Genomic DNA, 16649 nt, shown 5'->3' with positions numbered 1-16649 from the left:
TAAAAACTTTTGTACAACAAAGAAAACCATAAACAAGACAAAAAGACAACCCTCAGAATAGGATAAAATATTTAAATTATATGACTGTCAAGGGTTTAATACCTAATATATACAAATAGCTCATACAACTCAATATTTTTTAAAAAACCCAACAACCCAATCAAAATGTGAGCAGACCTAAACAGACATTTATTCCAAAGAAGACACAGATGACTGACATATGAAAAGATTGCTAATTATTAGAGAAATGCTAGTCAAATGCAAGTCAAAAACAGAATAAGTTAAGTCTCACAGTGGTCAAAATGGTTATCAAAATGTCTACAAATAATAAAGGCTAGAGAAGATGTGGAGAAAAGAGAACTCTGCAGGAAGGAACATACACTGGTATAGCCATTATGGATAGTAGTATGGAGGTTCCTTTAAAACTAAAAATGGAGCTACCTATGTGATCCAGCAATACCACTACGGGGTATATACCCAAAAAGAAAGAAAAAAGAAAATTCTGACTCAAAAAGATATATGCACACCAATGTTGATAGCAGCACTATTTACAATAGCCAAGACACGGAAACAACTCAAGTGTCCATCAACAAATGACTGTCTTAGGAAGTGGTGTGTGACAAATACACATAACAGTGGAATATTACTCAGCAATAAAAAGAATGAAATATTGTCATTTGCAGCAACATGGATGGACCTAGAGAACATTATACTTAGTGAAGTAAGTCAGAGAAAGACAAACATTATGATATCACTTATATATGGAATCTAAAAAATAATACAAATGAATCTATATACAAAATAGAAACAGACTCATAGATATTGAAAACAAATGTAAAAGGGGAGGGAGGAGAGGAAAATTACAAGTACTGTATTAACAAATATAGACTACTATACATAAAATAGATAAGCAACAAGGATTCACTGCATAGAACAGGGAATTATATTCAGTAATAACCTATGTTGGAATATAATCTGAAAAAACAACTGAATCACTAAGTTGTACACCTGAAACTAACATTGTAAGTTAACTATACAACAATAAAAAATACTTGTGTATTCAAAGTAAAAATTAAAACATTGTATTTTGATATAATAAATACTATAAATATTGCATAAAGGACAATGGGTGAAGGTAAATAAATATATGTGGTTGTGAAATTTCTACATTTTATGTAAAATGTTACAATTAACTCTAATGTGGAAAGTTAAGGAAGTATACTGTAATCCCTAGAGCAACTGATTAAAAAGACTATGTGAAGATGAAGGTAAGTTGCCTATATGTAAATTCAAATGAATTATAGTAAAAACTTTAAAATAAGCCAAAAGAAGGCAAAAGGGGGAGATAAAAGGAACAAAAATGCAATACCGTAAGTGATTCTATTTAATATTAGTGAACACTCCAACTAAATGATGTTAGAGTGAATAAAAATGCAAGACCCAACTATATGTTCTCTACAGGAGACATGATGGATGTCTAATAATAAAATCTTAAAACACATGAAACAAAAAAAAGGACAAAATTAAAGAGAGCAGATAATTCTATAACCATTAAATTTTAATACCAGTTTCTCAGAAATTGGTTAGTAGTCAAATATCAGTTAAATCATAGAAGATTTGATAAACATTATAAACCACATTTTGCTATTTGGTTTTTAAAGTATAAACTCAAAAAGAATAGAATTACAAGCAAAAATTCACAATAATAGAGGTTTTAATAATAGGTATTTCTCTAAGAACTGAAAACTCAATAATAAAAACAGTGAAGATTTAAATAGTACAAAGTAAAAATAAGAATTTCAAATTTGACCTTCGCATAAAAGGAAATTATATTCTTCTCAAGTATACTTGGAACTTCATGGTAATTAATTGTGTATGTCTAATTATAAAGTAAATGAAAGGCAGAATAGAAGAGTACTATGCTAAGTTATGGAGAAGGCAATGGCACCCCACTCCAGTACTCTTGCCTGGAAAATCCCGTGGACAGAGGAGCCTGATAGGCTGTAGTCCATGGGGTCAGACACGACTGAGCGACTTCACTTTCACTTTTCACTTTCATGCATTGGAGAAGGAAATGGCACCCCACTCCAATGTTCTCGCCTGGAGAATCCCAGGGACTGGGGGAGCCTGGTGGACTGCAATCTATGGGGTTGCACAGAGTCAGCCATGACTGAAGCGACTTAGCAGCAGCAGCAGCAGCAGCAACAGCATGCTAAGTTACACAATTCAAAGAAAGACAAATACTCTTTGTCACTTGTATGTGGAACCAAAAACAAAACGAAACAGAAACAGACTCACAGATAAAGAAAACAAACTAGTGGTAACCAGAGTAGAGAAGGAAGGGGGAGAGGCAAACTAGGGTATGAGATGAAGTGATATAAACTACCATGTATAGAACAAATAAGGAATATTGCACACTGCAGGGAATTACAGCCACTATTTTATATAAACTTTAAATGGAGTACAATCTATAAAAATATTTAATCACTATACTGTATACCCAAAACTAATATAAATAATATATCAATGGTACTTCTATATAAATAAATAAAGCATCTCTAAGTTAAGTGCCTAAATGTAAGGTAATCTCTTAAGTAAACTGCTAAGATAAATACTGCAATAATTTAGTCTTTTGCAGATAGAACATGATGGTACAAAAAGATGGCAGAACAACCCAAGCTGGAATAATTCCATCTTTTGATTTATGGGTCACCCACTATACAAACATACCACTATTTTCTAAATGTAAAACTGTAATAAACACCCAGAAACTGTAACACAATGTATTTGATAACCTCTAGGTTTTGACTTTTCCATTCTTACAACCAAGAGTATGAGGTAAACACGAAAACTCAGATCACCTATATTATGGAAAACAATACAGCCTCTGAATAAAAGTTATTCATACATTTGACATTGTTATTCTGTCCAGTTAGGTAGAACCAACATAAATCCTAAATATCTCCTTTCAGTGAGGGATATAATAAGAAATACAACCTAAAATAAAAACCACAGTACTCAAATGGCATAAGTGAAAATAAACGGGGGAATTTAGAAGATAGAAGACTCTAAAGCAGTACAGAAATTAGGTCTAAGAGTTAGATCCATAAAGTCCCATCTCTCACTAGCTTCCTTACCCCTTAAAATTGGTCAAATTCCTACATCATTTCCTCTGCTTCAGACACAGCAATCATCAATTATTTGATTTTTGCCTGGGAGGTCTCTATATACTTTCAGTTACAATGTAGAAAAGTTGACAGACAGGAGGAAGGTAAGGTTAGAAACTTTGGGTCATAAGGTGGGCATCTGAAGGAGGTATAAAGGGGTATTTAGAATCAGAAGCTATCTTCTATTACCTCTTTTTAGTGATAATGATACCAACTTTCCTAGTTCAAGTAGTGGCACTGCATCTCCAGAGTTTCTTTCTTTTGAAAGCATATATCTTACCATGTGGAACTGTGGTCTGGAAAGGACGACTTGGGCTTTTCAGGTTCCATAAAGTCAAGCTACCATCTGAATGGCTGCACATGAATTGTTTGCCCTCATGATGCCAATCAATTGAATGAATAGCCTAATGAAATAACAATTAAAAACAAGTAGAGGAGGAAGAAAGTTGATATATCATTGTATATTCCAAAGGAAAAATATTTTAACACAGAATTATTATAGCAATAACACTTAAGAAACATGTAATTTTTCTGACCTAGATCATACTACCTTTGGCTTCAACTTATATATAGGCATATAAGAGGCTATAAAATCTTATCTCCTTAGATAAAGAAAAGTTAAGTAAATTTCATTTTGTTGGATCCCAGAACTTTTTGTTGTAAATCCTGTCTTCCCCATATCCTTTAACGCTTCTTTGAAAATTATTACATGGAAGTAAAAGCAAGGTTAACAGAAGATAATCTCAGGTGAGGCAGAATTTAATTTCACTTAAAGTATCCAACTTAAAAAGTAATTTACATTAGAGTTGCAGTTTGAGGGCTTACTATGTGCCAGACCCCAAGGTAAGCAGTTTATGTACATTATCTCATTTAATCCTACCAAACAGATATTATGTGTTTCCAAATTACACATGGTAAAATAGGCTAGAAAGACGAAGATATCCTTGCTCAGGTTACACCACTCAAATCCAACATCTAACTACAAAACCTATATTTGGAATCAATGAACTATGTTAACTCTAACATATGCTATTTAAATTGACTTAAAGCAGGAAGAGCTTAAAATTGTTTGTATTTACAGATTCATTCTGTAGTTATAAATTAAATTAAAAAGCAATCGTTACATTTTCCTGAATTGTTTTATTCCCCATGATTACACAATATCTTACATAAAGTAAGTACCCAAATATTTGTTAAATGAATAAGTATTTATGTTATCAAATGTTGCCACACCCTCGGTATTCTTTCAAAATTAGTAAAGTACATAGGGGACTTGGGTAATGTGCTATTTATTGCACGATGAAAGAAACTCTAGTAGACATAAAAGTTGAACAGATGTATACAGCATGATCTTTCCTTAAAGGAACTTAAACAACTGCGAGAAAGGAAATTATGACAATACTTATTGTTTAGAACTTTTAATATTTAGTTTTTAAATCTATATAAATAAAATTAAGTTATGGATATATTTGTTATTATTTATATTTATACAACTAAGTTATGAATATATTTATTTATACCAAACTTATACATCTATTTACACACACATATATTTCCAAACAATAAGTATTATTATAGACAAATGATGGCTAGAGCAATCAATAGACATATTAGAAATGAAACAGTATATCAGTGGACCTCAAGGTAAGATTTGATTAATTGGAAATGATACCATGACAAAACAGACTTATATTTTCTCTCACTCTGGTCTCCATTACTGGGCAGAGAAGATTTCTTTACTACCAGGGTTCAGTAGAGGCAATGAGAGTGAAAAAAACAGTTCTTTGTCTTCTCAGCTTATTTCTTCTCATTTTTGTATGTATCTAAAGGCAAAGGCCACTTCTTGCCTCCTCTACATGTTAACCTGGATGAACCTCAGTCAATTTAATAAAGTTCTTTCAGACTACTTTGCGAAAAATGGTAGGTGCAGAGAAAGCATCCCCAGACCTAATCTTTATATCCCACTGAATTTGTCTACTGGAGAAGACAGATATAAAAATAATAGATATATAACATAAAATCAAAATAAGTTCTATAAAAGAAGCACACTTATTGTATAGAAGAGTAGGCATGTAAAACCAACCTGTTATTAAAGAATAGGAAGTCAAATAATCATTTATTGAAGAGGCTGAAGAGCTGGCATTTGAACTTGACTTACTGGGTAAATATTTAATTTCTATTTATTTGATTATACCCTACTCCATTATTTAAGAAGGACTTTAAGGGTTTTCTGAAAAACCAAATATAATACAACTAAAGGAAAAATTTTTTAATAGAAAACAATATGGAAAATAAAACACTAGTAACTTTGGTTAATTCAGTGGCTATAACTGAATTTCTTATAAACAAAAAAGACAAAGGAATCCCAAAAGCTAAGTAATAATCTGAAAACAGGAAAAACAGCAGTTACTAAAGGAATTAAAAGATTATCCTCATGTCAAACTCAGAGAGATTTCTCTGCGAGAGATTATTTTTAAAATACAGATGAAACAAAAACTTTACAGCTAATGTGAAAATAAAATTTGTATACTTATTTCTGAAAATGATCTTGGATTTACAAAACTCTGAATTCATCAGTAGTTATTTATCAAGTGGCTATATTGTACAAATAGCTTTACAATTGCCAAGGAATTAACTGAACTTTGATATGCATAAGAGGAAAGAAGGGAGTTCAAGATAAAGTATAAGCAGAAGCAAAGGCTTTGAAGTAGCAGTAAATGGTATGTTTAGGAGATAGTAATATATCTGATGTATGAGGAGTGTATAGAAAGAATGCCATAAATTAAGTTCAAAGGAAAGACAGCACCAAGGCCTTAAATCTCCTGTCAAGGAATAAGACTGGATTGTTGACAACTGGGACCCATTTAAAGGTTCTGAGGTAGGAAATTATGATCAGCTATGTCTTAAAATGGTAATCTTTATAGTGAAAGATATACTGTAAAGCTAAGATATCCAAGGAAACGTGATTAGTTAAAAGTCTACTACAGTCTTCAAGGCAAAAGATAACATCCTCAACTAGGACACTGAATGTGGAAATGAAAAAAGAGAGGAGATAAATGAGAGATAATATAATAATGGGATCAAGAAGACTGCAAGAGTAACTGCTTATACCACATGAAGAAGAAAAAAGGGTCAACTATGAGTCTGTGGGTTCTAAATTGAAATAACTAAATCAAAATTGAAAAACTGAAATAAAAACACAGAGAGAGAATTAGGTCTTTAAATACTAATTCAGTGCCAATGGAATATTCATCTGAAGTTACCTAATATATTATTAGATATTTGCATCAAAAATATATGAATTTTAATTTATCAGCATAATATAGGTAATATTTGAAATGATGGGAGGCTGAATATGAACGTAAACACAAACTGAAGGAGAAATGAAAAGAGGGTGAAGACGTAGAATCCTGAAGAGTATAATTTAAAGGAGAGTTAGGGAAAGAAACAATGATGGAGAAATGAGGGGTGGAAAAAATGAGATGGAACAATACAAACAAATGAAGAAACCATTTAAGAACAAAGGACTGATGTAAAGTCACAGGCTTCAGTCGCTCAATCGTGTCTGACTTTTTGTGACCCCATGAACCGCAGTATGCCAGGTCTCCCTGTCTATCACCAACTGCTGGGGTCTACCCAAACCCATGTCCATTGAGTTGGACTGATGTAAAGTCACAGGCTTAGTGAGGAACTTAAAAGACTAAGAAGGGATCCTTGGTGACTTATCAGATACTATTGCAGGTAAGTATTACAGATGATTTCAAACTGTGAGAGGAAAAGTGCTGAGAAAATTTTTTAAGAGTTTAGTAATAACATGAAGTATATAACTACCTTTATTAAAATGACAGGATATAATTATGCATTATATAGATTTTATATAATTTATATAATTCTAGATATAAAATAGGTAAAGTATGTTATTCTACTGATTAACATTGTTAATATTTATATAGACATTTCATTGCAAAATGGCTTTCATTTACTTTTTAAGGTTAGAAACTTTCCTTCCACTTTTTACAGCTACAAGAAAACTAGTTAACTGAGGATTCTCATCTGGATTTCCATTTCAGCTGCTCTATTCTAGTTCCAAGTGGCTAAACACACAGATGGTATTTGCACTCTTATCTAAAGGGTAGTTTTACAGAATAAATGATCTCCATCCTCATCTTTATTTTTATGTATTTAACAAAAAGGAAAACCCTAGCTTAGCTTTCCAGGACCTTCTTATGATTAAAGGTGCCCTATAAGTTGCTCATAAAGCGCATAATTGTATGACATTGCTTGCCAGAATATTGCTCACCAATCATGATCAAATTACCCAGCTGTTCTATCATTTACTTCTGAATTCTTTGTTACCATGATAATAATCTTGTATATAACATAAAATTGTATTTTGCTAGAACCACTAAGAAATGAATAGGGATAACAGTTATGGAATAACTAAATAACTAAATAACTAAAGGCTTGCATCTTTAAGCATCAAAATTTAAATTTTACCGTTATAAGGGGATGGAAGGGAGCAGAAAAAGGAACTGTGCTTTTAAAAATGTGTTTTCTTTTCAAAATTCTTTTTCTATTTATCTTAGTGTTGTCTTGAATTCTCTGGTACTCTTTCTATTTAAGCCTGGATAATGCTAGACAATGATTTATGACCTGTATTTTCTTCTATCTCTCACCACTGTACCAGTTTTTAAACTTTAATAGAGAGCCTAGATGATCACCTTTATTTCCACAGCTACAAGACATAAATCCCCTTTCTCACCTTTTACCCTTAGCCTCACTCTTTTCTCATTAGCCTCTTAAGAAGAAAATACTTAATGGCCTAGAATCAATCTGTGAACACCTGAAGATCAATTAAGAGACTATTCCTCAATATGAGTTCATTGATTTCTCTACATGAAAATCTAAAATATCAATTCTATATGATAAAACATACTTTAAGATCTGATTCTTAGTAACAATAAGTATTACTATTAAAAAAAAAATCTCTCTCTATTTTAAGAAGGCAAGTATTAGACGATAAAGCCTTTCAAACTGACTACGTAAACTTTGCCACAGAAAAGCAATTTTCTAAAGACATGAACAGTATCTTTAGAGACCTTAAGGACAAAAAGGTAAGAAATAATCATGAAGCCTAAAGAAAAGAAAAAGATAAATAATAGAAACCAATATATGTAAGATGTCAAAAAAGCTTAAAAACAGTTCATCAAGGCAAAATTTCCACTCAGGAGAACAACTCCAAGGTAAAACTCAAGCAAAAACCAACAGGCAGTATGAGGCACTGGATCAAAATGAGGCAGCTTTCCAAAAATAAAAATATTGGTAATATACAAGGAGTAAAAGTAGACAACAGGCATAAAATCACAATACTCTTTTCAAATAGTTCAGTAGAAATCACTTACCTCATCATAGTAAACTCTCAGTTCTGCTCTTTTGGATTTCAAGTCCCAGAAAACTACAGTACCATTTTCATAACCTATTAGCAACTGGAAAACATTAGAACAATCATTTTTGTAATTCTAACATTAATTTTAGCTTGTTCCAAATAAAGATTAATGTTAATACAATAAAGTAAAATCATACTACATAATACAACTTTATTTAAAATACCAATCTTTCCAAACCTGAATATGTTCAATATTGAAAAATATTAGCAAAAGAACTCTATTCAATATAAATATATACCAATGAAATGAGAAAACTTGTAAGTATATATGTGCTGTGCTTAGCCACTCAGTCGTGTCCAACTCTGTGACCCCATGGACTGTAGCTTGCCAGGCTCTTCTGTCTGTGGCGATTCTCCAGGCAAGAATACTGGAGTGGGTTGCCAGACATTCCTCCAGGGCATATTCCCAACCCCGGGATTGAACCCATGTTTCCTGCATTGCAGGCAGATTCTTTACAATCTGAGCCACCAGGGAAGCATAAGTATGCATGGCACAACATAAAAATAAATGGGAAAAACGGAATAACAGAAAAATGGAAGAGAAAATGAACATGAAATTAAGGTGATAACTGAATAAACAGTGTATATGCCATTCAGGCCTATGCACTTGAAAAATGTGGCCACTAATTTGGCTTCAAATTATTTTCTATCAAATCCAAGTTTATCTCTGATTTAAGTCAGTGTTTCAAGTTGGTGATTGATGAACTTTCAGTAGTTCATAAAGATATTCTAGAGATTCATGTCATTAAACATAGTTGATATTGACTTGTAAATCAATAAATAAGACAATTAACAAAATATACCTACTTCATTTCAAAAGAAAAGCATTTGAGAACAGAAAATGATTGGATGATCATACTCAAGACTCAGTCACTCAGCTAAATATTACTTTACTGTGCTGATGATTTTTACTATAATACGACACTGAATGTTCAAAGAACTGCACAATTGCACTCATTTCAAATTCTAGCAAAGTAATGCTCAAAATTCTCCAAGCTAGACTTCAATAGTACATGAACTGAGAACTTCCAGATGTACAAGCTGGATTTAGAAAAGGCAGAGGAAGCAGAGATCAAATTGCCAACATTCACTGGATCATAGAAAAAGGAATAGAATTCCAGAAAAACATCTACTTCTGCTTCATTAACTATGCTAAAGCCTTTGACTATGTGGATCACAATGAACTGTGGATTTCTTTAAGAGATGGGAAATAGATGGGGAAACAGTAGAAACAGTGTCAGACTTTATTTTTTTGGGCTCCAAAATCACTGCAGATGGTGATTGCAGCCATGAAATTAAAAGACGCTTACTCCTTGGAAGAAAAGTTATGACCAACCTAGATAGTATATTCAAAAGCAGAGACATTACTTTGCCGACTAAGGTCCGTCTAGTCAAGGCTATGGTTTTTCCTGTGGTCATGTATGGATGTGAGAATTGGACTGTGAAGAAGGCTGAGCGATGAAGAATTGAGGCTTTTGAACTGTGGTGTTGGAGAAGACTCTTGAGAGTCCCTTGGACTGCAAGGAGATCCAACCAGTCCATTCGGAAGGAAATCAACCCCAGGATTTCTTTGGAAGGAATGATGCTAAAGCTGAAGCTCCAGCACTTTGGCCACCTCATGCGAAGAGTTGACTCATTGAAAAAAGACTCTGATGCTAGGAGGGATTGAGGGCAGGAGGAGAAGGGGACGACAGAGGATGAGATGGCTGGATGGCATCACGGACTCGATGGATGTGAGTCTGAGTGAACTCTGGGAGATGGTGATGGACAGGGAGGTCTGGCGTGCTGCGATTCATGGGGTCGCAAAGAGTTGGACATGACCAAGCGACTGAACTGAACTGAACTGAAAGCCTTTGACTGTGTGGATCACAATGAAATGTGGATTTGTTTAAGAGATGGGAATACCAGACCACCTTACCTGCCTCCGGAGAAACCTGTATGCAGGCCAGGAACAGTTAGAACTGAACATGGAACAAAAGACTGGTTCAAAATTAGGAAAGAAGTATGTCAAGCTGTATATTGTCACTCTGCTTATTTAAATTATATGCACAGTACATCATGCAAAATGCTGGCCTGAATGAAACGTAAGCTAGAATCAAGGTAGCCAGGAGAAATACCACCAACCTCAGATATGCAGGTGATACCACTCTAATGGCAGAAAACAAGAGGAACTAAGGCACCTCTTGATAAGGGTAAAAGAGGAGAGTGAAAAAGCTGGCTTAAAACTCAACATTCAAAAAATTAAGATCATGGCATCTGCTCCCGCCACTTCACAGCAAGCAGCAGGGAAAAAAGCAATAGATTTTATTTTCTGGTGCTCCAAAATCACTGTAAATGGCAACTGCAGCCATGAAATTAAAAGATATTTGCTCCTTGGAAGGAAAGTGACGACCAGCCTGCTGCTGCTCCTGCTGCTGCTGCTAATTTGCTTCAGTCGTGTCCATCTCTGTGTGACCCCACTGACAGCAGCCCACCAGGCTCCCCCATCCCTGGGATTCTCCAGGCAAGAACACTGAAGTGGGTTGCCATTTCCTTCTCCAATGCAGGAAAGTGAAAAGTGAAAGTGAAGCTGCTCAGTTGTGTCCGACTCTTTGCGACCCCATGGACTGCAGCCTATCAGGGTCCTCCATCCATGGGATTTTCCAGGCAAGAGTACTGGAGTAGACAGCATATTAAAAAGCAGAGACAACTTTGCTGACAAAGTTCTGCATAGTCAAAGCTATGGCTTTTCCAGCAGTCATGTATGGATGCGAGAGCTGTACCATAAATGAGACTAAGCACCGTTGAGGCTTGTGAAATGTGCTGGAGAAGACTCTTAAGTGTCCCTTGGACTGCAAGGAGATCCAACCAGTCAATCCAAAAGGAAGTCAACCTTGAACGTTCATTGGAAGGACTGAGGCTGAAGCTGAAGCTCGAATATTGTAGCCACCTGATGCAAAGAGCCAACTCAATGGAAAAGACCCTGATGCTGGGAAAGATGGAAAGCAAAAGAAGAAGGGGACAGCAGAGGATGAGATGGTTAGATAGCATCATCACCAACTCAATGGACATGAATCTGAGCAAACTCTTGGAGATAGTGAAGGACAGAGGAGCCTGGTATGCTACAATTCATGGGGTCACAAAGAATTGGACATGACTTATGGACTGAACAACAACAAAAACAACCAGAAAACATATAACAAAATGGAAAAAAGCACATGCCTATCAACAATCACTTTAAGTGGAAGTAAACTCAATGCCCCAACAAAAAGACACAGCATAGCTAAACAGATAAAAATAAATAAATAAATATTCATCTATATGCTGTCTACAAGAGACTCAATTCAGAGCTAAAGACACACATAGACTGAAAGTGAATGGATGGAAAAAGATGTTCCATTCAAACAGAATGAAAAGAAAGTAGGGGTAATACAACTCATATCAGCAAAACAGACTTTAAAACAAAGACTGTAACAAAAGGAAAAGAAGGGCATCACATAATATTAAGGGGCTCAACCCAAAAACAGGAAATAATATTAATAAATATATACATGTACCTAACATAGGAGCAACTAAATATATAAGCCAAATAATAACAGACACAATAAAAGCAGAAATTGCCATAACAAGTATTAGTAAGGGATTTTAATACCCAACTTACAACAATGAATAAATCACCCAGACAGAAAATCAAAAAGAAAACACTGGCCTTCAATGATACTTTGACAGTTGAACTCAATAGACATTTACTAAGCATTCCATCCAGAAACTACAAAATATGCACTTTTCAAGAGCACATGGAATATTCACCAGGACATATCACACAGTAGGCCACAAAACTAGTCTCAATAAATTTAAGAAGAGTAGTATCACATCAAGTAACTTTTCAGACCATAAGCGTATGAAACTAGATATCAATGATAGGATGAAAGGTGGAAAAGATGCAGACACTTGAAGACCAAACAATAGGTTGCTAGAAAATCAATGGGTCAATGAACAAGTCAGAGGAAATTTAAAGATGAGATGAATGAAAATAGAAACACAACTTCTCAAAGTCTATGGGATGCAACAAATACAGCTGAGAAGTTTATAGCATTACAAGCCTACCTCAAGAAACAAACAAAAGTATAAAAAAAAACTATCTAGAAATCTAAGAGAATTACAAAAATAAAACAAAGCCCAACAATTAGAAGGAAGGAAATAATAAAGAAAAGGGGAGAGCCCATGGAGAGAAATATATGAAACAGAGACACAAAAATGGGGGAAAAATCAACGAAACTAAGAGGTTAACTTCTTAAAGATAAAGAAAATCGATGAACTTTTAGCCAGATTTATCAAGAAAAAAAGAGGGCCCAAATAAATACAATAAAAAATGAACAAGAAGTTTTGAAAGCTATCACAAAAAGGCAATAACTGAAGAATACTACAAACATTTATATGACAACTTGGACAATCTAGAAGAAATGCACAAACTGCAAGAAATGTAAAATATCCCAAGAAAATGTAGAAAATATGAAAAGATCAATTACCAGTAATGAAACTGAATCTGCAATTAAATTAAAAAAAAAACTCCCAATAAAGTTCAGGATCACATAGCTTCACATTGGAATTCTACCAAACATTTAAGGATGAATTGGCACTTATCCCTTTCAAACTCTTTCAAAAAATTACAGAAAGGAACACTTCCAAACTCATTCTCTGAATCCAGTATTACACTGATATCAAACCCAAAGACATTACAAAAAAGGAAATTACAGGCCAATAAATCTGAAAAATACAGATGCAAAGATCCTCAACAAAATATTACAAACAAAATTCAACGGCATATAAAAAGAATCTTATGCCATGATCAAATGGGATTTCTCCCAAGAGTGCAAATTTGGTTTCAGTATCTGAAAATCAATCACTGTGATACATCACATTAACTAAGGGAAGGATAAAATCATATGATCATTACAAAAGGTGCAGAAAAGGCATTAGACAAAATTCAACAATCACTCATGATAAATATTCTCATCAGTGGGTATAGAGGGAATATATCTCAACATAATAAAGGCGATATGTGACAAAACCACAGGTAAACATTATAGTAAATGGTGAAAAGTAAATGGCAAATACTTTTTCTCTAAGATCAAGAACAGGAAAAGAATGTTCATTCGTATTTAATATAAAATTGGAAGTCCGAATCACAGGAATCAGACAAGAAAAATAAATAAAAGTCATCCAAATTAGAAAGGAAGAAGTAAAACTGTCACTATTTGCAGATGACATGACGCTTCATATAAAAAACTCTAATGACTCCATTCAAAACTATTAGAGCTAATAATTCAGTAAGGATGCAGAAAAATTAATATATATAAATCAGCATGTCTATACATTAAAAATGACTATCAGAAAGAATAAGCGAGAATACAATCCCATTTAAAGCTGCATCAAAAATTATAAAATATTTAGGAATATACTTAACCAAGGAGGTGAAAGACCTACACTCTGAAAACTATACGGCACTGATGAAATAAATTGAAGACAACATAAATAAGCATTAAGATATTCTATGCTCACAGACTAGAAGAATTTATAGTGTTAAAAAGTCTATACTACCCAAAGCAATCTACAGATTCAATGCAGTTTCTATCAAAATACCCACAGCATTTTTCACAGAACTAGAACAAATAACCCTAAAATTTGAATGGAACCACAAAAGACCCTGAATAATCAAAGCCATCTTGAGAAGGAAGAAAGCTTGGAGGTATTACATGCCCTGATTTTAAAAAAATACTATAAAGCTAAAGTAATCAAAACAGTATGATGCTGCACAGAAACAGACAAGTAGGTCTACCAAACAGAACAGAAAGCCTAGATATAAACCAGTGCACATATGGTCAATTAATCAACGACAAAGGAGGCAAGAATACAAAATGGGAAAAAGACAGTTTCTTACATAAGTTATGTAAAAGAATGAAACTAGACCATCTTCTCATAACTTATAAAAAAATAAACTCTATGGACAAAACACTTAAACCTGAAATAGAAAAACTCATAGAAGAAAACACAAGCAATATGCTCTTTGAAATCAGTATCAGTAATACTTTTTGGATCTGTCTCCTCAGGCAAGGACAAAAAAGCAAACATAAGCAAATGGCACTACATCAAACTAAAAAGCCTTTTTCTCAGAGAAGGAAAGCATCAATAAGAAGAAAAAAAAAAGCTATGAAATGGGAGAAAATATTTGCAAACGATGAGACGAACATCCAAAATATATAAGAACTCGTACAATTTAGTACCAAAAACCAAACTATCTGATTTTAAAAATGGTATTTTTCCAAAGAAGACATACAGACACCCAACAGGCACATGAAAAGAAGCTCAACATTACTAATTACCAACCACAATGATATCACCTCACACCTGTCAGAATGGCTGTGATCAAAAAGACCACAAATAATTAACAAGCATTTGCAAGGATGTGTAGAAAAGGGAACTATTGTGCACTGTCGGGAGAACGTATATTGATACAGCCACTATGGAAAGCAGTATGGAGGTTCCTCAAAAAATTAAAAATTGAATTATTGTATGATCCAGCAACTCCAATCCTGGATATTTACCTAAAGAAAATTAAAACACTAATTTAAAAAGATATACACATCCTCAATGTTCACTGTAGCATCATTTACAATAGTTAAGATATGAAGCAATGTAAGTATCCATCAGCACATGAATGGATAAAGATGTAGTACACACACACGCACAGAGGAATATTTCTCAACCACAAAAAAGAATGAAATCATGCCAATTGTGATAGCATGAACGAACCTAGAGAGCAGTATGCTAAGTGAAATAAGTCAGATTAAGAAAGATAAATAGTATATGTTTTCTTATATATGTGGAATCTTAAGTAAAACAAATAAATAACAAAACAGAAACAGACTCACAATACAGAGAACAAAACTAGTGGTTGCCAGTGGGGAGGGCACTGGGGGACGGTAGCAAAATAGATGACGAGTATTAAGAGGTACGTGAGTCTGAGTGAACTCTGGGAGTTGGTGATGGACAGGGAGGCCTGGCATGCTGTGATTCATGGGATCGCAAAGAGTCGGACATGACTAAGCAACTGAACTGACTGACTGACTGACTGACTAAGAGGTATAGCACAAGCAATGTAAACAATAATATCATAATAACTTTATATGGGGCATAATCTTTAAAAGTATCAAATCATTCTGTTGTACAGCTGAAACTAATTACTATTCTAAGTCAACTATACTTCAATTATACTTATTATATACTTCAACTATACTTCTCATATATTTTGAACAGTATGAAAAAGCAGTAAGGTAGGACACTGAAAGATGAACTCCCCAGGTCAGTAGGTGCCCCATATGCTACTAGAGATCAGTGGAGAAATAATTCCAGAAAGAATAAAGAGATGGAGCCAAAGCAAAAACAACATCCAGTTGTGGATGTGACTGGTGATGGAAGTAAAGTCCGATGCTGTAAAGAGCAATATTGCATAGGAACCTGGAATGTTAGGTCCATGAATCAAGGCAAATTGGAAGTGGGCAAACAGGAGATGGCAAGAGTGAACATCAACACTTTAGGAATCAGCAAACTATAATGGACCGGAATGGGTGAATTTAACTCAGGTGACCATTATATCTTCTACTGTGGGCAAGAATCCCTTAGAAGAAATGGAGTAGCCATCATAGTCAACAAGAGAGTCCAAAATTCAGTTCTTTGGTGTGATCTCAAAACCAACAGAATAATCTCTGTTCATTTCCACGGCAAACCTTTCAATATCACAATAATCCAAGTCTATGCCCTGACCACTAATGCTGAAGAAGCTGAATGGTTCTATGAAGACCTACAACACCTTCTAGAAGTAACACCAAAAGATGTCCTGTTCATTATAGGGGACTGGAATGCAAAAGTAGGAGGTCAAGAAACACCTGGAGTAAGAGGCAAATTTGGCCTTGGAGTACGGAATGAAGCAGGGCAAAGGCTAATAGAGTTCTGCCAAGAGAACGCACTGGTCATAGCAAACACCCTCTTCCAACAAC

General features: G+C 34.3%; 1 protein-coding gene across 5 annotated transcripts in view; it reads right to left on the bottom strand.

Annotated features, from left to right (window-relative positions):
- STXBP5L (syntaxin binding protein 5 like) overlaps positions 1 to 16649 on the bottom strand; it is a 317733-nt gene that overhangs the window by 158269 nt on the left and 142815 nt on the right. For all 5 annotated transcript variants that reach the window (XM_018043989.1, XM_018044072.1, XM_018044062.1 and 2 more), the window contains exons 8-9: positions 8570 to 8653; positions 3448 to 3571 (exon numbers count right to left, since the gene is read on the bottom strand). In XM_018043989.1, the coding sequence (XP_017899478.1) occupies positions 3448 to 3571; positions 8570 to 8653 (208 nt within the window). The remainder of the gene's footprint in view (positions 1 to 3447; positions 3572 to 8569; positions 8654 to 16649) is intronic.

The sequence above is a fragment of the Capra hircus genome, chromosome 1 (genome assembly GCF_001704415.2).
Source record: "Capra hircus breed San Clemente chromosome 1, ASM170441v1, whole genome shotgun sequence".
NCBI classification, from domain to species: Eukaryota; Metazoa; Chordata; class Mammalia; order Artiodactyla; family Bovidae; genus Capra; species Capra hircus.
Note: the sequence above shows the minus strand (reverse complement) of the source record. Positions and strands in the feature narration are given on the sequence as shown.